The sequence below is a fragment of the Lissotriton vulgaris genome, chromosome 3_1 (assembly GCF_964263255.1).
Source record: "Lissotriton vulgaris chromosome 3_1, aLisVul1.2, whole genome shotgun sequence".
In the NCBI taxonomy this organism is placed as follows: domain Eukaryota; kingdom Metazoa; phylum Chordata; class Amphibia; order Caudata; family Salamandridae; genus Lissotriton; species Lissotriton vulgaris.
Genome location: NC_141689.1, coordinates 1,360,186,929 through 1,360,211,528, shown reverse-complemented (window position 1 = coordinate 1,360,211,528; position 24,600 = coordinate 1,360,186,929). Strand labels below are relative to the sequence as shown.

The 24,600-nt window shown below is 41.1% G+C and overlaps 1 protein-coding gene across 3 annotated transcripts in view; it reads left to right on the top strand.

Annotated features, from left to right (window-relative positions):
• The window catches only part of HOOK3 (hook microtubule tethering protein 3), a 1,217,139-nt gene that overhangs the window by 781,105 nt on the left and 411,434 nt on the right, over nucleotides 1–24,600 (top strand). For all 3 annotated transcript variants that reach the window (XM_086961833.1, XM_086961832.1, XM_086961834.1), the window contains one exon: nucleotides 4,234–4,303. In XM_086961833.1, the coding sequence (XP_086817959.1) occupies nucleotides 4,234–4,303 (70 nt within the window). The remainder of the gene's footprint in view (nucleotides 1–4,233; nucleotides 4,304–24,600) is intronic.

Below are 24,600 nucleotides of genomic sequence, written 5' to 3'. Positions count from 1 at the left end.
GCGAGAGACTAGTGCTGTTGGAGACGCCGGTGATTTTTCCGAATACATCCATGGCTCTATACCGGTAAGCCAGAGTTTGACCAGTTCTAACCAAAGAATCTTGTTCATTTACACTCTGAACGCTGACCTAAGAAGCCTTTACTTTTCTTTCCCGTTAGAGGCTGAAAACCAACGAGGTCTAATTCTTCTATTCCACGATCCTGTGCTTGGACGTGACTACTCACAATCCCCCGGTAAGAACCTTGACCCAGTGCCCGACTATAAACACCACAACTCGTCTCTATTCCACAATAAATGGATGTTGTTCTCTTCTCAGGCCATCCAGCTTCATCTAGCCGCCAATTTTTCAACTTGAATTTACAACAACGTGGCTATCGCATACACTTAAGGTAAATGTTTTGTCTGATGACAGCTACGCAAAGTCCTCTATAAACACTTTTCTTTACTTATGTAGTCTTTATTGTCTTTCGTTGTCACACAGGTGTTACCCCTCTCTCGGATATTCTCCATAGTGGTAAGCAGAAGGAACCTTGGGTGGTCCTGCACTCGAGTTTCTTGGTTTTTAAGTCTGTACAGATGTATACAATAGAATTTTCTTCTTCTTTTTTCTTTAGAGCTACCTGGCCCTGATGAGAATCCCTTCCAACCCATAGGGATTTGAAACGCGTAGGCCCCTTCATGTCCAGTGTCTGCTCCTTTTTGGTTCTTCCCGCAGTGTGAACATATTGTCACATTACCGGCTATACATTGTTGTATACATTGTTTTTGATTACGCATTTGATTCTGTTGATTTATTTGATTTATACTTGTAAAATCACTGTAAAAATTGTATATATAATTGTACATATTGCAGCAGACCTAATACCCAACACGATTACATATTCGTATCTAGTCGTGTTGAGTATTTGTATATGTTTGGTGTATGAATGGTGAGGTATGATTGTGATATGAATGAATTCGGTATGCATGTTGGATTTTAACGCTTCACTGTTTTTTGTCCATAATTTTTCTGGTGTTTATAAAAAATGTTGTTTCTGTTCAATTGTATGAGATTAATACAAATATACCCCTTTTTTCTTTGACCTAGACATTAAAAATAAAAAAGCAATTTATAAGCACACCCCAGCTCTGAAGAACCTTCTTTGTTCTGGTGGTCAAACCTTTCAAAATTACTATCAGTATAGGCACTTGTTCTTTGTTGATTAAGGAAAGTAAGGGAGCTCCAGGCTCTTTCTTCTCAACCTCCTTTCCTTTAGTTGCAGAATTTCGGGTGGTAGTGTTCCCCTAGAGAAGGAGAAACGTCCGCACTTTCGTTAAAGTTCTCTAAGATGTTTATAATACATGAATTGTATCTACTATAGTTTGTATTGACCACAAAACATGGGTGCTCAGGTAGCCCTGTTTACACCTACCACCCCAAGGTGTTACCTAGCACACAAGGTGCACAAAATATCACTTTCAAAGAAAAGGCTCGGTTAGCACACCAAATAGTGGTCTCAAATATGCTAATTCTAGACAATACTAGATCTCCATAAGGTGAATCAAAGTTTCACCCATTGAAAAGGAGGCAAAGGTCAACAGAAACAATGTCCATTCAAAACGTTGTATTTTATGCAGATGTAAAGATCCAAAGCAGAAGGTATTCTTCAAATTCTTTATTCCAAAAGTTCATATAAAAAAACTTCTCCGCTCACAACGCCGACACGTGTTTCGTCTCACTCCTGAGACTTTTTCAAGGCATATATTGTATAAGAATCCTTCCGTTCGCTAGTTGCACGTGGTAGATCAACCTATCCGTTGATGCGAGAAAGAACAGCTGTCGTCCCGGTTGTTAAGTGAAACTTTGTAGAATCATCAGGGTCTTTATCTAATACTGCGAATACGTAAGGACCATTCCAAGAGTACGATAAAAGGGTGGTCACTAGTAATAACACTGTGTATTACACGGCGACTTACCTAGAATCGTTGTTATTGTTGAAGAAACGAAGACAGCAAACCTAACAGCAGTCGAAGAGGGTCTCCACTAACAGTAACTCAGTGTTATCACACGGTGAAAGACCCAGATACTTGTTGTCTTAATGAATTTTAGGAGAAACAGACTATCATAAAGAAATTCGGCCTACACAGTACCCTATTTCTTTTATTCAGAGATGCTGCCAATTGTTATACATGCAATGGATTGTGCCTTGTGAGGACACGTGAGGCAGCCAATATGACTATTAGGTCACAAACAGCCTATGATTTGGGGTGTACCAGCACTTTTCCCTTGTTCTTTCCTGCATCAACGGATAGGTTGATCTACCACGTACAACTAGCGAACAGAAGGATTCTTATACAATATATGCCTTGAAAAAGTCTCAGGAGTGAGACGAAACAAGTGTCTGCCTTGTGAGCTGAGAGGTTTTTTATATGAAGTTTTGTAATACCTTCTGCTTTGGATATTTATATCTGCATAAAATACAACGTTTTGAATGGATATTGTTTCTGTTGACCTTTGCCTCCTTATTTAATGGGTGAAACTTTGATTCACCTTATGGAGATCTAGTACTGTCTAGAATTAGCATATTTGAGAACATTATTTGGTGTTCTGACCAAGCCTTTTCTTTGAAAGTGATCCTTCCCTTTCCGTCCATCCGGACAAAGTTGTGTTGCGGATGCGACCCTCTTTCCTGCCCAAGGTAGTCACAGCCTTCCACATCGGGCAGTCCATCACCTTGTCCACCTCCTTTCCGACTCCGCATCCCTCGAAAGAGGAAGAGAGGCTCCACTGTCTGGACCCAAAACGTGCGCTCTCATATTATCTGGATCGCACACGTCAGTTCCGAGTGGATGACCAACTCTTTGTTGGTTACGTGGGCGCTAAGAAGGGACCGACTGTGCACAAACGGACCATTTCTCGATGGGTCGTCTTGTGCATATAGGCTTGTTACTCTCTGGCTAAAAAGGAGCCTCCTGTGGGGCTTCGTGCCCATTCCACTCGGGCCACGGCGGCTACTACTGCCCTGGGTCGGGGAGTCTCCTTGCAGGACATCTGTCAGGCAGCTACGTGGGCCTCGCTGCACACGTTCGCAAGACACTACTGCCTGGACAGCCAAGTCCGGAGAGATTGTTTTTTTCGGCCGTTCCGTTCTCCCGGACTTTCTGGTGTGATCATTGGTTCGCAGATCCACCACCGGGGTTGGTATTGCTGGGGTATCTATTCTAAGGTAAGGAATCTAATACTAACCTGTTTCTTTCAGATGCACAAGTTACTTACCTTCTGTAACAATATATCTGTAAGAAACAGTAGTTAGTATTAGATTCCTTACCGCCCCACCCATCCTCCCCGTTCTGCGAACCGATATCTAGGGTTAAGGTCATCCCCTTTCAGGGCTCTAGTTTTCATGGCACCAGTGTTGGTTTTTATCATGGCTCTGCGTTTCTGGCTCGGAAAAGCCGTGTATAAGAACTGACGTCAGCGCGCGAGGGTGGCGTCTAAGTACTCCGACGTCATCCTGGCGCCAACGATGACGGACGCGGAGCCGCAGACGACGCCTACCGACGCGCATGGGTACTGCTACGCAAAATTTTCTAGATCCAGTCTGACGCCTGGGGTATCCTAAAGTAAGGAATCTAATACGAACTACTGTTTCTTACAGATATATTGTTACCGAAAGTAAGTATCTTGTGGGTTAGTAGTGGCAGCTCATTGCCCTCCATGCTATGCTTTCCCTCTGCCGACTACTTCTTTGCTCTGAATCACACAAGCAAATTGTTTATATACCTTTAAATGCTGGGAAGGGGGGAGCTATTGAATATTACAGGTCATATGAAAGCAATCAAAGATTGCGGCCAATAACTAAACTAGTGTTGAGCTGCTTATGGGCCCTAGATCCAATATTAGATGTTCTTTCCACATGAAAGTGAGCACATTTCCTCACCACATAAAACCTTTTCAAAAGTCCTGGCAGAATTTTGCTGACAAAGATTGAAATTACCCTAACTGAGGTGTCCATAAGGATTAGTATGGATCTCTCCCATTCCAGACTTAAAATGCTTAAAACATTGTGGCCACATAACTGTGCACTTTATAACTAGTTTTTATGTTTATAAGTTCAGTATATTTGTTTCAATCATCAAAAATAAGTACAGTTTCAACAGAACTCTCATTTTTTCAAATTGAAGTACTCGTGTTGATGACATTTCATTTGTTCATACCCAGTCACATACATAAACTTGTTTTTTTCTAAACAGGATTATTACAACTAAGTAATCAAGATCCCTCTGGTAGTCTGGCAGCAGAGATAGTTACACCTGAAATCAAGTAAGTTAAGATGAATTTTCATTTCTCTTTCAGTGTGTCCTCAAAACAATTGAAATAATTTATGCTTCAATCAAACAATCATTTGTGAAGCGCACTACTTACCAGTGAGGGTCCCAAGGCGCTGGGGTTGGGGGAGAGCTGCTACTGCTCGAAAAGCCAGGTCTTGAGGAGTCTTCTGAAGGTCAGCAGGTCTTCGGTCTGCACTACCACTAGTTTGACAAGTACATTTTGTTATATTTAAAAAAAAGGAGGTGGCACAGTGCAATTTTCCCAAAGATCAAATCAAGTGATCAAATAAATTTACTCCTTTCCAAATTCCCAGTAACTAACAGAGATCAGAATCGTTGAATCTGTTCTTAGATATCACTAGACTGCAATAGTCATCCACAGATCTTAAATTGACTTCAGAAATGTATGAACCATTAGAATGATACTTATTTATCCAGACATAATCTGATTCAGATGTTTGATTGACACGCCAACTGGCATAAACGTGATAAATATATATGTCCACACGATCCAACCAATACAGGTCACAAAACGGCAAGCACTCCGATGTTAAGATGTTGTTTTCAAAATGTATTCATTTCCAAACCCCCCTTCACCCCTGACAGACGCGTTTCGCCAGTTAGCTTCGTCAGTGTCAGTTTGTGCAAGAATACCGAAGCCATTTTAAACCAACCGCTTCATTTCATTTCATGAACATAGAGGATGGTATTCGACATTGAAACAGCGGCCATCTTGTAGTGTAGTATTTACAACTATTTACATTTGGAAAAAATGGCTGTAAATAAAGTGCTTAAGTGCAAAGTTAAAAAAGGTGACTTTGACAAACTTTAAATTATTTTAGTGAACACTATTCTACTGTATCATAATAACTATTCATATTTACATTTGTGAAACAGGGAATCACTTCCTAATTTTCAAAATTAATTATATTGGGGTGTATCCCCTATTAATACATTGAATATTTACATTTCCACATCAGTTGTTTCATTTTCTTATTGTCTTTTGAAGCCCTGTATGGGCTGAGATCTCATATGATACAGCTATTTACATACTGGTATGGTTCTCATCTGGGACCACGCTAGCATAGACAAATATGTACAAATATATTTACATGAGATTCATCATATATCCACTGGTATATAGAGAGGAGATCTTTTCTTATATGCACATAGTAAACATCCAAAGTAAGACCTCAATCTTTTCTACAGGTGAACCCACATTTCTGCATCATTATTCAGGCCCCACGGTGCCATCGTTTTAAGGTCCAGAATATATCTCGACTCCGTGATGCGCAGTGTCTTTGCCACCACGTTCTGATTTCGTGACCTGGTCAATGCAGTAGAACCTGAGCAGATCTCTATTGCTTTTGTGGAATTCGGCAAAGTGCCGGGCTACCGGATAGGGCTTATCATTGTTCGCGATAGCCCTCATATGCTCCAGAATTCTAAGTTTTGTAGGTTTGATGGTGCTACCTATATAACATTTATTGCAAGGGCATTCGAGGCAATATATTGTAAACTCAGAATTACAATTGAGATGTTTCGTGATTTTTCTATTGGGTTTACTCTCTCCTGTTCTACCAGGATATTCTTTTAGTTTTTGGCTATGCTTGCAGGCCTTACACCGTAAACACGGGAAAAAGCCAGTGATCTTGTTCGTGGTTACAGTTGTTTTTAAGGGGGTATAGTAGCTATGGACCAGGTGATCTGATAATGTCTGGCATTTCCGATATGTAATCATAGGTCTCTCGGAAATAGATCTTTTTAGGGTGTTGTCTGTTTTTAATATATGCCAATTTCTTTTAAAAGACTGTACCAGATCACCTGATTTCGCATTAAAGGTGGTGATCATTCTGACCTGATCGTTTTCATTTTGCGTCTCTTTTACCAACAAAAGATCCCTTCTGTTGATGGTATCTGCTTTAGCGGCTGCCTGATTTAGTAAGTGTTTCGAGTAGCCTCTCACCTGAAATCTACTTCTCGCATCACTTTGGGCATCTCTAAAGTCTGTTTCCGCTGAGCAGTTCCTTTTTAGGCGCAAGAATTCGCCATAGGGTACGTTACTGACTAAACTTTTTGGATGGTGGCTGGCAGCGTGTAATATGGCGTTGCCAGCCGTGGGCTTTCTGTAAAGTCTAGTATGGAGATGGTTATTATCCACAAACACTTCTAAGTCCAGATAACATACGCTTTTTTCACTTATTGTACTCGTGAATTTTAGGTTCAGATTATTATTGTTAAGTGCGGAGATGTAATTCTCAGCCGAGCTTCTGTCTCCGCGCCATACAATAAAAAGATCATCGATGTATCTAGTCCACATCAATATTCTATCCTGCCATTTTTCGTTATTCCCTCCCCAGGCCTCCTGCTTCTCCCACCAGCCAACGAATAAATTCGCGTAGCTGGGGGAGAAGCACGATCCCATGGAAGTTCCCCTTGTTTGTCTGTATAGTTGACCAGAGAATAGGAAAAAATTATTGTATAAGCAAAAACGAATCATGCATAGAATCATTTCGCTATGTGTGCGAAACTTCTCATGTTTCCTATCTAGGAACCATTTCGTCGCACTCAGTCCTTGCTCATGATCTATGCATGTGTAAAGATTTACAACATCAAGTGTTATTAATAGCATATCGCTTTCCTTTTTTTTTTATTTTTTTTAAAAATATTTTTATTGTTGCACACACTTTATACATTATAGAAATTTCCAGCATTAATACTTCATGCTTCATAGCTAAATAAACTGTTTTTACAAGATATACAAGTTTTTCGTTACACATTTCCACAAACAGTGTTTATGAGTTTCTTAGTTAAATACAATTAAAGCTTAAGTCCTTCTTGGATGTGCCTGAGACCCAATTCCTTCCTTCCAAATACTTATGGGTTGCCATATTCTTAGGCCTAATATTCTTCCCCTTTTCCCTTTACGTGCATAGATATTCTTCTCCATATTATACGCGTTCAGGAGATTAGCCAGCCAAGTTTGCAGTGTCGGTGGGTTTTTGTCAAGCCAAGCCCTTGCTAGGGTCAATCTATATACTGACATTGCGACAAACAGAAATTCCTGATGTATGTCAGCTCCTTCCAATCCCAAACCTAGGATTATTCTAGCTGGGCTAAGAATGATTTGAATCCCCAGGGATCTATCTAGAAAACCCTCGATGTCCCTTATTAGCGTGTGTAATTGAGGGCATGTAGCGAAGATATGGATACTATCTGCTTCGCTAGCGTTGCATCGGGGGCAATTTATGCCCGTGCTCCCTCCCCATTTAGCTATCTTAGCTGGAGTATGGTACAATGAATAAATAGTTTTGTAGTGTTGTGACTGCATGGGGGATGAGCACAGTATAGTACGGCCCAGGTCCAATGATTTTTTAAACCACCCAGTATCTATGCTGAGTTTTTCCGCCCATTTGTTACCCACCTTTTCTAAGTCATCAGTTTTCCCTTTCATCAAACAGGCATAGAAAGACCTAATGGTACAATCCCCCGAAAGTCTAATTTTTTCCAGTATCTCATTCCTCCCTACACCCACAGACCCCCCTGCTTTATCATTACAAAAACTCCTGACCTGGAGATACTTGAAGAAATCTCTATTGTTAATACCATATTTAGTTCTTAAATCAGCGAACTGTACGATCCCCTCTATATCAAATAAGTCCCCGATCTGGATGATTCCACTGTTCGCCCATTCAAACATTGCTTCATCTGCAAAGATTGCATGAGGAAACGACCTGTTTCTAAAGAGTGTAGTGTATCTGTTATACTTCCCAATTTTACTTCTTTTCAAGAAGGCAGTCCATATCTTAACAGCAGTTAAGACCGTTTAAACCTTGTTCTTTTAAAGTAGCCATAATCGATACAATTTAAGAAGCAGTTTCCCACGTCTGTCCCTAAGACCGTAGCATACACTTTTGTAGACAGGTTATTGACTCTTTCATCCAGGCCATTTCCTCCTATCAACCCCTGCATGTACTGTAGAGCAGCTGCCATATAATATAACCTGAAATCAGGTGCACCCCACCCCCCCCTTTCCCTTGGGAGCGTCAAATATTTATATGCCCTTCGCGTCTTTCCATGGGCCCAGATAAATTTGTTGCATAATGTCTCTAGTGTATTAAACCAACTATTCTCAATGAATAAAGGAATCGATCTGAAAAAGTAAAGAAATTTGGGGAGAATCAACATCTTGATAACATTAGTGCAACCCATAAGTGAGAGGTGTAAATTATTCATTCTTATTAGATCTATTTTTACTCTTGACATCAGAGGAGCCATGTTTATCTCTACTACCCTATCCAGATTTGCTGATATAGCCACCCCCAGGTACATGGCTGAAGCAACTACCCTAGCGTCATTACACCCTGAGTAACTATTTTCAACGATCTGTGTCTTGGGTTTATTCAATTTATATCCTGAGATTAGACCGAAGTGTTCTGCCTCTACCTCGATTTCCCGAATAGCAGTGGAGGGGTTAGGTGTCAAAATGGCGACATCATCCGCATACGCGAGGGTTTTTATTGCACAGCCGTTTATGTTCATTGGAACAATCAGTAGATTCTGTTCCAACCTGCGCAGATAGGGAGCCAGGTATAGCGCGAACAACAGGGGGCATGATGGACAACCCTGTCTGGTCCCTCTACATATCTTGACTGCTGCAGAGTATCCCCTATTGACCCTAATCCTAGCCATTGGGTTGATATACAAGGTCTGTATGGCCTTAATAAAACCCTCCCCAATTCCATTCCACCTCATAGCTGACCATAAGTATCCCCAGGAGACCCTATCAAATGCCTTCTCTGCATCTAGAAAGAGCGCTGCCATAGGGTCTCCTAGGGTACCTGCTGCATCAAACATGGTGATAACCTGCCTAACATGCTGTGTGGTTCCTTTACCTGGGATAAACCCGTGCTGGGAAGAACTGACTAAACACTCGATCACCTTTGCTAATCTTATAGCTAACATCTTTGAGTAAATCTTGACGTCAGCGTTCAACAGGGTAATTGGGCGGTAAGAACCTGGTTCAGTTGTTGATTTACCTTTTTTTAGTATTACGATTATATTGACTGCACCCCAGGACTCAGGGACAGATTCACCCTTTTGTGCCATTGCCATGATGTTAAACATGTCCCCTATAATTACTGTTTGAAAAATTTTAAAGAATTCGACCGGGATCTGGTCCGGCCCTGCTGCCTTCCCAGAGGGCAAACTGCCAAGAGCAGTAACTAATTCCTCTACCCGGAGTCCAGCATCTAGCTCCTCCTTTTCCATTGTAGGGAGCACAGAGGGAGGCACCTCGCTCAGATATGTTTCTACCACTTCTGTACTTACTGTAATGTCTGAGGAGTAGAGATCTGTGTAAAACTGTTTAAAAACCTCCCTTATCTGTCCTGACTCTGTTAGTAAATTCCCCTGTGTATTGACTATTTCTTTAATGTCTGCTGTTGCTGCTCTCTGCCTGGTCCGCACGGCTAAGATATGTCCGACTCTTTCACTGAGCTCATGTGCGTTCTCCCTATTCGCCATATATTTCTCAACCATTTTTTGTGTAACCCCTTCCAGGGCATCTGCTCTCAGCGATATTAGTTTAAGTATAATTTGTTCTATCTCGACCTGTTGTTGAACAGCTACTGCTAGATCTTCTTCAGCCTTAAGTAGATTTAGGCGTATTTCTTCTGACTTCTGTTTCTCTTTTTTTTGTGCGGACAATACAAAGCTTAACGTCTCCCCTCTAACAGCAGCCTTAAAGGCATCCCAAACTATCCCTGGGGGTGCTGTTCCTCTATTTATATCCCAGAAATCGCTTTCCCAGGTAACACTGTCCATGATACGGAGGAAATCCTGCGTGTCTCTCACAAATGAAGGTAAATCCTTCACAATCGGAGCCAAAAATGCATCAATGAAGCGAGAAGTGTTCTCAAGTAGGCTGCCAATTGCCGAAACTATCGGCCTCCCTGGTGGTCTTTTGGCATTCTTGTGGATCTTTGGCAGATGGTAGAAGGTGGGGAGAACCGGGGAGTCACATACAAGGAAAGAATATTCCTCATGGCTGATCATGCCATCCTTTTTCCATTGATCTAATAGTTTGCTATATTCCATGGTACTTTTTAGATATTGTTCTCTCTTTACCATGGCATAGCACTCTGTCTCCCAGTTGTCTTAGTGATTCCTTTTCATAGTTCTCCTTGCTAAAAACAACAATGTTCCCGCCCTTATCTGAGGGCTTAATCTCAATTGTTTTGTCGTCTCGCAGTGTTTTTATTGCTTCCCACTCCTTCCTTGTAATGTTAGATGTTTTCATGTCCATTCTTTTATTAGCCATTCTCTCCAAGTCTGCCGTTATTGCTTCACTGAAGACATCAATCACATCGTGTGATGTGTTTGGTAATTTCCTTGATTTATTTCTAAGGTTGCTTGGGTCATTGACCTGTGAGTTTGATGTTAAAATGCTGCTCTGCACATTATGTTCCTGGTCAAGTAATTCTTGTGTTGGAGTCAGCAGGATATTTAATAGATTTTCCTCTGTTGTGTCTTCCCTTGTTTTTTCCACCGTTTCCGGATTTGTCACATTTTGCCTTGTACTTGGATGTTGCAAAAATATTTTCTTAAACTTAAGTTTCCTTATATATTTGAACAGGTCTATTTTGGTATCAACAAGATTGAACTCACTCGTTGGGCAGAAACTCAGACCTTTTTGTAGTACTTTCATCTCATCCGATGTAAGGTTCCTTTTTGACAAGTTAATGATGTTATTTTCCTGTATTGTGGTTACCGATTGGAGGCACTGCGTGTTACCATTGGTGTGGTTGTATCTTGTGAACCTCCCCTTGTGCCTCTTCCCCCCCTCCTCGTCCTCCTCTGTGATTTTGTTGAGGGGGGTGACTCCTTAACTGTGGTCTTTGGCGGGTTTCCTTCATGACTTGAAACTCGTCGAAAAAAGGCTTTTGTTTCTCTTTTTCTTTTTCTTTACTGCCTGAGGTGGCATTCTGCTCCCCATCAGACCCTTCCACTTCAGATTCTTCTGTGTCAATTGCCGTTGTTTGTTCATTCCCTTGAGCGAGTCTCTTTCTCGTGGCATCATATTTGCGGGCAAATGTTAGAATTCTGCCTGACAAATAGTCCTGTTTGTCCCTTTGAAACTTAGTCTGTTTCCTTTTGCGTATCACCAATTCATAATCCTTTAGTCTCTTGGCCATGGCTGTTCTCAATTCATCACTGGTTTTTGTATCCTTATCTTTTGCTATAGTCGTCTCCAGGTCTGCTATATCTTTTATACACTTATCCCGGTCGCTCCAAGCATACTTAATGAGCATTCTGACCATTCCCTTCGATGATTCCGCTGTGTATTCCGCCCAGTCTTTCAATAGGGCTGGGTCCGGGTTTTCATATGACGGGATTGTGTAAATCCGTAATCCCCTTGGGATTCTATTGCAGTCAATGTATCTCTCCAGTTGTTGAAACAGGCTTCTCAGGCTAGATGATTGCACTGTTAGTGTGGTGGAATTGTTAGTGCTTGTCGGTCTCTCCTATACCGACATAAACATTAAGTTGGCGGCCGACTCTCTTTCCCCCGTGAGTTCCCCCAGGTTAGCTATTGCCAATAATTCTAGTTCGTGAGTGTGCACACGTTAAGAATTCACTTTACTCGGGGCAGTGGAAAACCACTCGTGTTGCTTTGGGGGTTTGTAAAAATTGTTTTCACATCATTCGGGACCAAGGCAGAGCATAAGTCTTTACATTTAGCGTTTCAGCGAACACACTGTATTCACTCACCGCATTCGTCGTTGTCGTTCGTTGGGCACCCACTCTCCGTCGGCGTCCTCCGTTCGTCCCACGCGAAATGCGGGTGATCAGTGGTTCTCTTCGCAGTTGTAATCCTCTTTCGTCTGAGGTTGATATTCCTCCCTCCTCACTTGCATTTCTGCTCCATTTCCTCGGGCAGACGGCCAAAAAATGTTTCATGCACAGGTCCTTTACCGCCGTCGCTCCAGTTGTCCTGGGTGCTTGAAACCAGCGCTGGTGAGGCGCTTCGATATGTCCACACGATCCAACCAATACAGGTCACAAAACGGCAAGCACTCCGATGTTAAGATGTTGTTTTCAAAATTTATTCATTTCCAAACCCCCCTTCACCCCTGACAGACACGTTTCGCCAGTTAGCTTCGTCAGTGTCAGTTTGTGCAAGAATACCGAAGCCATTTTAAACCAACCGCTTCATTTCATTTCATTTCATGAACATAGATGATGGTGTTCGACATGGAAACAGCGGCCATCTTGTAGTGTAATATTTACAACTATTTACATTTGGAAAAAATGGCTGTAAATAAAGTGCTTAAGTGCAAAGTTAAAAAAGGTGACTTTGACAAACTTTAAATTATTTTAGTGCACACTATTCTACTGTATCATAATAACTATTCATATTTACATTTATGAAACAGGGAATTACTTCCTAATTTTCAAAATTAATGATAAAATAAATATATATATATATATATATATATATATATATATAAAAAAAGCAGTCCCTCTTGTGAAAGAGAGGCAGGAACCTCAGCGGGGTAAGGCAAAACAATTTATTCCCAATTTGATGGCGTATGCATTTCGGCCGGTGTGGCCTCTTCAGCGCCTGCGGTAGTGAAAACGGGAGTCCTACCGCTCTGCAGTTTAAAGTGCACCCCTCCGCACCGGATAGGTGAAAATGACAGCTCCGCCCCTCAGCCAAAGTATCACAGGTGTTAGTGTTAAGGGTCCGAGGCAATCAAAGGACTCCAATGTATATTTATATTCCAAATCAAGCAAAAACAGGGTCCTTCCTGAATCACTCCCACAGTCAGGTGGCGCAAAAAGCCGGCAGAGCCCCAATGCCGGTAAGCATTAACTTCAAAAGCATAAAAAAGTTCCAATGCGCACTCAGAGAAGGAAAGGATTTCACCAGTTTATTCCAAAATTAGCGCTACGCGTTTCGACACCCGGCGGTGTCTTGATCACACAATACTTTTTCGTGAAAAACAGACGTGCATAAATAAAGTTTCAACATACACAGTGTAAACATAAACAAGGTACGTAATACCATTACAATGTATCTGTAAATGAAACTGCCATCTTGGAAGGGGGAACACAAAAGGAGGTGACAGCAGCCTAAGCGTCGTGTACACATTACATTATTATGTAGTATCTTATCCTGCATGTTGCACAAACTTGGGTGAGCATTAAATTTTAAATTTATTTAATTTAATGTAACACCCCGGATACTTTGTATAGACTAATATTGGTTCACATGCAGATTTCTAGAGTGCCTGATTGTACCTAGTGGACCGGAATAGATAATACATCCCAGTCCATTTCGGCCCCAGTCGACGGAATAAGGTTTTTACAAACCGTTTCTTCAAGTATAATACATATTGGGAGTTCCCAAAGTGATAGTGCGCTAACTTAGCTTGCGCAACCGAAAAGTATTGAATTACTTTGTTAAGACAATCTACTATACAGGCGCTTACATGTACTCAATTTGTCTCAACAATTATGCTCTCGGACTAGTGCCCGTATACTTCCAAAACTACAATTTAGTCCTTCCCGTTCGGTGGCTAAAAACAACAGAAACAATTGTTTCGTGACAAGACCCACTGTTCCAGGAAAAGTGCAAGAGAAAGTGATTAATTATATACCTAATGATTATACTCAGGACAGGCTAAAGGCAATCTCACATTATAGTTAGCTCTGTACACAGATCAATTCTCATCTTGTAACCATCATCAGTTAATTCTTGTGAGGAGAAAACGGGTATATGTGTGAATAAAAAAGGGGGGGAAACGGGATGAAATGAAATCTACATCCCATACAGTTAAATTTCAGGCAAAAAGTCCCTTTTTGTTCCTCCTGCATAACATAAACAGAAAGAAAAGGTTTTAGAAATGAGAAATAACAAGTTTAAAAACATTACACCAAATCTTACATTTGACAAACTCACATCATAATATTTACAATACTGTAACCAGATTTGCAGCTCATTGCACTGTTATGTCCCTACCTATTAGATTTCATGAATGTGAACAGCTAATTCTTCGTCCATATTATGCTCTCCCGGGGATCTAGTCTTGAGCTCCATAATCCATTTGGATTCTCTTTTCCGTAATGCCCTCCCGGGGATCTAGTCTCGAGCTCCATAATCCATTTGGATTCTCTTTTCCGTAGGGCTATAGTCTATTACCCCCTCTTTTGCTTATGTTCACTTGTTCGAGTGCAAAATATCTGAGCAGGGCATTGTTGGATTGATGGTGTGCTTGGAAATGTCGTGCTATGGGATAAGACACATCAATGTTGTTGATGGCCCGGAGTTGTTCTTGTACCCGCTTTTTTGCCATACATACAGTACTGCCCACATATTTCAATTTGCACGGACATTCGAGAACATATACAACATAAGTAGTAGTAGTAGAAAAGCTTTATTCGATTTTTGTAAAATAAAAAATCATAAAAGCAACATCATCAAAATCAATACACAAAATGCATATATAGAACAGTACAACGATGGGGAAAAATAACAATGTTTACAATAACTTTAAGAACTTGATAGGATTTTCCTTTTTAAAAAGACACTCTTTAAAAAACCTGTCATAATGGCCACACAAAGTTCATCATTTAAGAGCTGGAGATACAAGAAAGCAAGGCGACAATGGCGCCATGGGCCATATTTATTCAAAAGAGGTTTAATCCATCGGACTCTTTCATTATGATAAAAACCACAGAAACAGATCACATGCAATGTTGATTGATCAGATCTCCCATCACACGGACAATTAATACGTTTTTTAGACCAATCATTAGTTTGAGGGAAGGACACTAAGCGGAAAAAGATATCAAATCTGAATCTGGTGAGTAGGTACCTATCAAAGCCCCTATGACACCAGATCAGGTAAGACTGCAAATTGTCTGAGGTGAGCAAAGAATGGTGCCGCACTACCGTAACTTTGTTCAGCTCTACCGCTAGCCTCAGGGATTCCAAATGAGACCAGCATTCTCTCTTTAGAGCTACCCTCGTGATCCTATGTAGCCCCTTCGGATCGATGTAATACTCGGGTTTGCCCAAGTCGAGGCAGAACTTTCGAATGTAAGATAGCCATGCTATTTTATGAGAATTATTGAGGGCCATAACATCAAGCAAGATTTCTCTGTTTAAAACTAACTCGTCTGCGGTCCAGACCCTGTGCCAGAGAAGTAATGGTTGCATCGCAATCTGGTCACTAATGTGTCGGACCCCCAGCTCAGCGTGGCAATTGTATACAGAAGAACTAGGCGGAACAGCTAAAATAAACCTTAAAAAAGCATTTTCTACAGTTTGTAGTTCTCTAGAATCAAGAATGCCCCAGACACCTGCCCCGTAAATGGCTGTGCTTACACATTTAGCCGAATAAATCTTAGGTAAGATAGCTGGAGGTCTTTTTCCCATTTTACGCGAGAAGGCCATAAGTGCTGCTGCATGTTAGAAATTGGTTGATGTTTGTACCAGGTATTTGCACCTCTTTAACCATAACGCTATGTTTGCAGGCACAGCAATGGCCGCATGGATAGAAACCTTTTAGGTTGTGGCTGCTAGCACTACCTCTGGGACTGATGTCTCCTTTCACCAGGATATCTCTCAAACTTTTTCCCTTTCTATAGGTTATAGAAGGTCGATCACTCATTGTGGAACCTATAATGTTGTCCATCTTGAGGAAGCTCCAACTCTCTGCTAGTATTTTACTAACTATTCTAGAATCCTTGTTATAAGTAGTGATCACTCGAGTAGCCATAGATGTTTCTGACTCCTGAGTTTTAGGTTCAAGAGTACTGTCCCTGGATTTTGAAGAAATGTTGTTAACGGCCTTGGTTAAGACCCATTCCGGGTACCCCCTCTCCCGGAACCTTGTGAGCATGTTGTTCTTTTCTTCCTCATATAGGCTCTCCTCACTGCAATTCCGCTTAGCCCTAAGCAGCTCCCCGTAGAGTATACTCCACTTGAGACTATGCGTATGAGCACTATTGGCGTGTAATAAACTATTACCCGCCGTTTCCTTCCTGTGCAATTTGGTCACGAGATGACCCTCTTGTACCATAACCGTGGTGTACTGGAAATCTATACTCTCCATGCTGGTGTTCAAGGTGAGTGTTATATTGTATGGGTTCACGTTGAGTTTTTTGACAAAATCCTGTGCTTCCAATGTCTACTCACTCCAGACTAGGAATGCTTCCGGGTGTCGAAACGCGTAGCGATAATTTTGGAGTAAACTGGTGAAATCCTTTCCTTAGAGTGCGCATTGGAACTTTTCTATGCTTTTGGAATATATATATATATATATATATATATATATATATATATATATATATATATATATATATATATATATATATATATATATATATATATATATATATATATATATATATATATATATATATATATATATATATATATATATATATATATATATATATATATATATCCCCATCCCCCCAAACCTTTGAGGCGGGTAATCTCAGGAACCACAGCACCAATCACAACACCCAATACAGCGTAGGAAAGGCCAGTTGCAGCAGAAGGACATAGACTATGCAGACACCCATCATATACATTTAAAAGGTAAAAGAACCGTGCCAGCAAAGTAGTCCCTTGTGGGCGTTTCTGTGTTGTGCTGGGGGCGTGTGGTACGTTCCGCCCTTCATGCCATGTCTCATATTGTGTGCTAATCCTACCCTGCTCCCTTTAAATACCCCTGCACCCCATAATCATAACCCACCCTTACTCCTTAAAATACCCCAACACCCTTAAACACTAACCCATCGTAACCCTATAAATATACCCTGTACCCCAAAATCCAAACCTATCCCTAAAGCCTACAAATACCCCTGTAACACAAAACCCACACCTAGCCCTGAAACCCTATAAATACCCCTGTACCTCAAAACCCAAACCTACCCCTGAACCCTAAAAATACCCCTGTACCTCAAAACCCAAAGCTAGCCCTGAACCCTAAAAATACCACTGTACCCCCAAACCTACCCCTGAACCCTAAAAATACCACTGTACCCCAAAACTAGCCCTGAACCCTTAAAATACCCCTGTACCCCCAAACCTACCCCTGAACCCTAAAAATACCCCTTACCCCAAAACCCAAACCTAGCCCTGAACCCTTAAAATAACCCTGTACCCCAAAACCCAAACCTAGCCCTGAACCCTAAAAATACCCCTGTACCCCAAAACACAAACCTACCCCTGAACCCTAAAAATACTCCTGTACCCCAAAAACCAAACCTACCCCTGAACCCTAAAATACCCCTGTACCCCAAAACCCAAACCTAGCCCTGAACCCTAAAAATACCCCTGTACCCCAAAACCCAAACCTACCCCTGAACCCTAAAAATACCCCTATACCCCAAAACCCAAACCTAGCCCTGAACCCTAAAAATACCCCTGTACCCCAAAACCAATACCTATCCCTAAACCCTAAAACTATACCTGTACCGCATAACCCAAAACTATATCTGAACCCTTAAAATACCCAAACACCCCAAAACATATACCTCAGTACCACAAAACATATACCCCTATATCCATACTTGCCTTATCCAAACATTAAAAAAAACATGATTTTACCATTCATGCATTTACAATGAATTTCGTTGTAAATGTATGCGTGGTAAAAGCATATAAAATGTAATGCCATGCGTTATAATGGCATTGCGGAGTCATGTTACTTTCGTAATGAAAGTATGCGTAGCGATGGTATGCGGAAATACATTTGCGGAATAATGGGTGTTTACCCTCCCCCGATAAGTACATTGGTGGCATGGCGGCCCACATCTCCAGCAACATACTCATATTTTTTCACCACCCATTTGAAAAATGCACAGGTCTCTCTCATTGATGGCCAGCACCGACATACACTTTTAGACACACCTCCTGCCACAAGTTCTAGAATTGTGAACTTTAGAGCTGGGGAGCTATGTTCGAATCTTGGCATCAGCTCAACATCCTGTGATTCCAGGCAAATCGCTTTGTCTCCCCGTGCCTACCACAAATGAATGTGTTCTTCTGTAATGTAAAATGTGCTCATGCCATGTTGTCGAGTTTGCGCTATATTATATTGCAAGGAAAAATAAAGTAGGGAAACTTGAGTTCACACACTACTGAACGCGCACTCTTAAGTGCATCAGCAGTGCACTGTGAATCGGAGCGTTTCACAGGCCTGTCACAGATTAGAAATGCTATCAAAACGAAATCCTACAAAACAATATGCTACTGGCAGGCAGCAATTCATACCCGGCCAACGTCGGGACGGTATATATATACATATATATATATATATATATATATATATATATATATATATATATATATATTTCACCTCCCAGGCAGAAAAACTACCAGTGACGAGACTTGTGCAGACCAAAGTGTTTTATTTCTCTGTCGCCCTCGACAGAGATATATATATCTCTCTATCCCAAGGCTTCCTCCTCCACGAAGAAGAATGAGGCGGCACCACGGGGCTCGTGATACACCATTCTTTATTGTAAAAACGTTAGGCATGACGCGTTTCGGAGGGTTCCTTTTTCAAATGCCCCTCTGTTTTAAACGTGCCACCGTTGCTCATAGTCCTTTATTAAAGTCCTTTCCCAGTTCCTAATCACTGAAGTAGTGTAATATATATATATACACATTACAGAGGCATCACTCATTATTCCATGTGTGTGAAATGTAATAAAATATCTAAAAATTATGGCAGTAATCTCATTATATAAGAATTCCGATAATAGCTTTTCTGATTATTCCAGGATTAAACTATAGTAGGTTATGAATATTAGCAGTTAGCTTATTTGGCCAACGTTCCGCAGACATACATACTGAGGCTGACGTTAACTGTAAGAAATAGTTTCAGAGTTGAAATGACGTTTTTGAGTCTAGGCAAACCTACTAACTTGCAAGTTTTAGGGGCGTTCACCAGCTCTTATCTAGTATTTTCCCATACTGAAGAAGGTTAGGAATTTACTCCTGACACAAATAAAACTTCTTCCAGGATTTGGGAAAAAGGGGTTGGAGAACAAGTCAACTTGTATACGCTCAGCAAATTTTCACATGAGCAAATCTACACATGCATATTTGCTTGTGCTAAAATGGAGTTCACAAATAAGCATTCACAAATCTGTTCTAGGAGTGCAGTTTCCTGGCCTACTTCTGTAAATTGTTGTAATTTCATGAAAACCATAAATTTGCGCTAGTGCAGGGACATTACAAAGGTGTACTTTGTAGACTTTCTTTAATAACTGGGCGCCTAATTAGTTATGGTTTTAACCAAGATCTTTTGTTTTCATTAAAATTCTCTCTATCAGCTGGCTTCACTGTGAGTGATAGTGTTCCTCTCTTTCACAAGAAGCATATCGGCACACAAAGTAGTTTTGTTCAGTGCCAAGGACTACTGTGGCAGTTTGTGCTTTCTGAGACCAAACATATGTTTGCTTTTTCCCAATGTTTGTTATAATGTTGAGCGCCCGGCAACTCCCACAACAATAACGTTTTACAAAAACTATTTTTAAGCACACTGTCAAAACCAAAAGGCTGACCACAAGTGTCTGACCTATTGACTTTGCCAATACTTATTTTCATGTTTCCCATAATCTTGCTTTTTTTGTTTTGGAAGTACTTGCATGTATAAACACATTTTACTAAATGATGCTTGAGAGGATCTGTATCTGAAATTTCGCAGTAGTTTAGCAGTTTTTTGGTGAACATTATATTTTGAATGTTAAATATCATCAGTCTTGCCTTCAAGCTTCTGCAATTATTTGCATCTAATCAACTAGCTTTCTGAGAGCATTATACTTAGCCTCATTTTGTGTAAACTTTGCAAACTTGTGTGCACATTTTAAATTAGAACCAGTGTCTGTAGAGCAGTCCAAGCTTACAAACTTTCCTTAGAGCGCTCACCCTTCTAATATGGGCTGTGCCTTACTGACCCATAAATAGAAGTTCGAACAACATTAACATAGAGTACAAATATTATCTTAACTGCAGACAATGCAATTTCTTGATCCATAATGTGGTACTGTAAACAGAGGGTTTGTGCTGCAGGGAGTTGGGCCAACTTGTCCCTAGGACAAAATAAACATGACATCTTGTTTTGCTTAACCCTGAACAATATGTTCTGGGTGTCGGGCTGTAGTAATTCCACACCCCTCTTCCAGTAAATGCAAGAGTCGGCATGTATATTTCTTTCCATAAAAGGAATTGTTTAAAGCAGGCATATGTTATGCAGATTCAGAATCAGATGAGTAACAAAATAAAAAATATGTGCCTAGATGCATCAAGGGTTTTTGCATTCGCAAACGGTGCGAATCGCAAAATTAGGCCGTTTGCGAATGCGAATCCCGTTTTTGGGATGCATCAAGCATTTTGGTATTTTCGCAATTTTAGAAATCGCAATTTTGTTGTGATTTCTAAAATTGCGATTGCATTTAAGAAATCGCAATTTTGCGATTTCTTAAATGCAATGCATGATTACTTTAGAATTGCGCATTCGCAATTTGGAAGGGGTAAATTAGCATGAAGTTGAACTTCATGCTAATTTATAGAACACTTTCAAACATGCACATGCACTAGTTGCATATTTGAAGGTCTTAATTTACACACACACGTCCTTGGGTCATGTGTGTGTGTAAATTACACTTACAGTTCAATTTCAGGGGTGCAGGGAGGGGTTCTTTGAACCCCCCCTGCACCCTTGAAATTGCATTCACATTTTGCGAATCGCAATTTGAAATTCGCAAAATGTGAATGCCTTCCCATTGAGTCCTATGGGCCTTTTGGCCCATAGGAATCAATGGAAAGGGTTTTCCTTAATTGCGATTCGCAAATTGTGAATCGCAATTAAGGAAAATTACCGAATCGCAAAATAATTTGCGATTTTTTGATGCATAGCATTTTGCGATTTCTTAATTGCGATTCCTTAATATTCGCAATTAAGAAATCGCAAAATGTTACAATGATGCATCTAGGGGATGGTCTCTTTAGTACAAAGTAAATAAACAGCAACATAAAAGTAGGGCTGTCTGCTCTAATTGGTGGTAAAAATTTGTGAAAATCCAAATATCTAAAATGAAATAAAATCTCTGGCAAATTAATGTTATTACAGTTATATGTAAAATAAACTCACTCCTTTGGCAAGTCTGCACCGCACTCTGGTTTGCACAGTCCATACTCCTAATTCCGGAATTCTTGAAAGTGGGCATAGTTTATTCCCTGTAAGCTGATGTAAAAAGAATTAATTGCTAATTATATTGAGAATGAAATGTAAGGTCATATTGTGTTTTGTTCTTCAAATCATACAATATGTTATTTAAACATATGATTTTGCCCCTTATGATTTCAACCCTTTTATTCTGACCAATTCTATAAAGAGAAAAAGGCTTTGCTTTCCTGATTAATTTTGTTGGCTAAAGAAACTCTTATTTGCCTGTCTCAAATTAATTAGTTTCATATTGTAAATCCAGCCACATCCTATTCTGGCCACTTCTTCCAAATTCAACTTCAGAATCCACTGGCACATTATTGTCAGTGTTGACTTTTGAGGGCCCGATCCTTGCTATATTTACAGGCTATCCACCTCAGATTCATAAATGTACGATTAATCATAATGGGAATAATTTACTTAGACAAGGGTTATCACAAAAATCTGGCATACTGACCCTTGCAGGCCGGCTGTTTGTGGACACCCCACTCCTAGTACAATTAAATTAGTTTAATTTCTGTTTCACTGACATGCGTGTTATTCTGGTCTGATTTTGTCATCTCTGTATGTTGCAGCTAATTAGTTTTTTTGAGGATATTCTACAAATCTAAAGTATACTTCGATTTACAATTAGGTGGACATGTTTTGCCAAGTGGGACCTCTGCTTTCTTTTTGCCAAACACATTTTTTATTAGTTTTTTTTGTACAATTTACATCATATGACAATACTATCAAGTCACCCCTCCCAGGGGGACTCAGGATGCAATGAGACTGTATGTGGCTGATAGCACTTAACATTCCATATCCCCCCAACCCCGGTATCACTGAATTGCTAAAAGGGGTTACAGTTCCTTGTAGTGACGGGGTGTGGGTGAGGCCTTTAACAATATTTAATGATCGTCAGTGTGACAGTATGTGTCCCATCTTTCTTTTGCGATGGGAAGAACATTGAGCCTCTCTTCAGAGGGAGGCACCTGAACAGCTCCTATTTATACTCCAGGGGTAAAACGGGAACAACAAACGTAAAGAGAAAAAGAATAAAAAACAATCCCTCCCTCCCCCCACCCCAACAATGGTGGCGGCGGCATACAAACATCCAGTCTGACTATGGCCGTGTAAGGCTTATAGTTGAAACAGATGAAGAGCTCTAATAGACGAAGGGCATACAGCAGACGGTAGGCCTCGTGAAAGGAAGGTCACAAAAGGTCCCCATTTGAATTCAAAGTTCTTAAAGCTGTCTCGAAAGACATCAGACATTCGTTCCAGACTGAGAAGTTTCTACAATCTAGAATGCCACAGGGAGATCGCTGGTGCTTCCCTCCTTTTAAAGGCGGCTGCCAATGTAACTTTCACTGCGATAATACATAGCCACAAAATTGTTTTGTCTGCTCGTGTTTGATGTTCTAGTGCAGGATCACGAAGACCCAAAAGAATCCCAGCCATGGTGGTTGGAATAGGGTACCCCAAGATATCCTTAATGTGCGCAAGTATTTCCTTCCAGAAGGGGCGAATAGTCGGGCAAACCCACCAGATATGTTTGAAATCCCCCAGTAACCCACACCCTCTTCAGCATCTATCAAAAGTGTTGGGAAAGATCTGCTTGAGCCTAGAGGGGTGAATGTACCAATCCATCATGGTCTTTAGGTGGGCTTCCTGTAGATCAGAGGAGTGATTGAATCGTGTAATGTCTGTCCATAAGTGTCCCCATTTATTATCCGAAATGGGACGTTGTAGAATGTCTTCCCACATGGCCATCTACCACGGTCTCTGGGAAACTGTAGTTGTAAGAAGAAAATTGTATATGAATGAGATCGCTCCCCTCATAGTTGTGGTCTTGGTAAGGAAGTATTCGAATTGAGTGAGGGGCCGAGTAGCTGCGTCCTGTATTTGCGGTGTGAGGGCCCAGTGCATCAATTGGGCATAGTGGTACCCTTCTGTGTGTCCCAAGTTATAGTCCCGCTGGCAATTGTCGAAGGTGAGTGGGTCATAATTATGGAAAAGGTGGTTCAGAGCAAGACAGCCTCCCTCCCTCCAGGCATCAAAAGGCCCCTCTTGAGTTCCCATTCAGAAAAGGGGGTGGTGATGGACAGAGTATCTGAATTAAACAGAACACTCATACCTAGTCAACAGATCAGGGCTTGATCCATCACCGTTTTTTAGCTCACTGCACCATCCCAGCTCAGAACCTGGCTATATGCAAATTAGTCTGTCCCTGGCCCAGTGCATCATGGGAACAGGGCAAACCAAACTACCAAGCCAATTCTTATACAAGCAAGCCGGGCCGAAGACGGCTGAAATGCCAGAAACCGGTCCCCGGTAGCTTATCTCCTTTCTGGTGAAGAATTGGCTTGGTAGTTTAGTCTGCCCTGTTCCCATGATGCACTGGGCCAGGGACAGACTGATTTGCATATAGCCAGGTTCTGAGCTGGGATGGTGCAGTGAGCTAAATAATGGTGATGGATCAAGCCCTGATCTTTGGACTGGGTAAGAGTGGTCTGCTTAATTCAGACACTCTGTTCATCACCACCCCCTTTTCTGAATCCTCTTGAGTTCCCAGCGGGAATTCTGGATTAAAATGTAGTGGTGTAAACGGGGAAGGGAAAGTGGTCCACCTATCGTCTCTCTCTACTGTGTCCCATACTTTCAGTGTAGTGCGCGTGGGTGTAGCGATGTATGTGTTTGGGGGTCTAACTTTTTTAGGGCGCCAGATCAGGTCCCAGATGGTTCTCCCAGTCCGCTACGGTCCATATGCAGCCAATGTTTGTCAGATTCTTCTTTCGACCACTCGACAAGACTCTTAGCTGCGCTGCCTTGTAATATAACTGGATGTCAGGGAGGCCCACTCCTCCCTCTGAGAGGGGGTGACGTAGCCGGGAGAAGGATAAACGGGCACACCCCCCTTGCCATATAAAATTTAGGATCATTTTCTTAACTAAAAGGAAGAAGTCCCTTTCTAACTCTATGGGTTGGGCCTGGAATAAATAAAGAGGTTTAGGCAGGAATGTCATTTTTACTGCGTGAATTTGGCCAA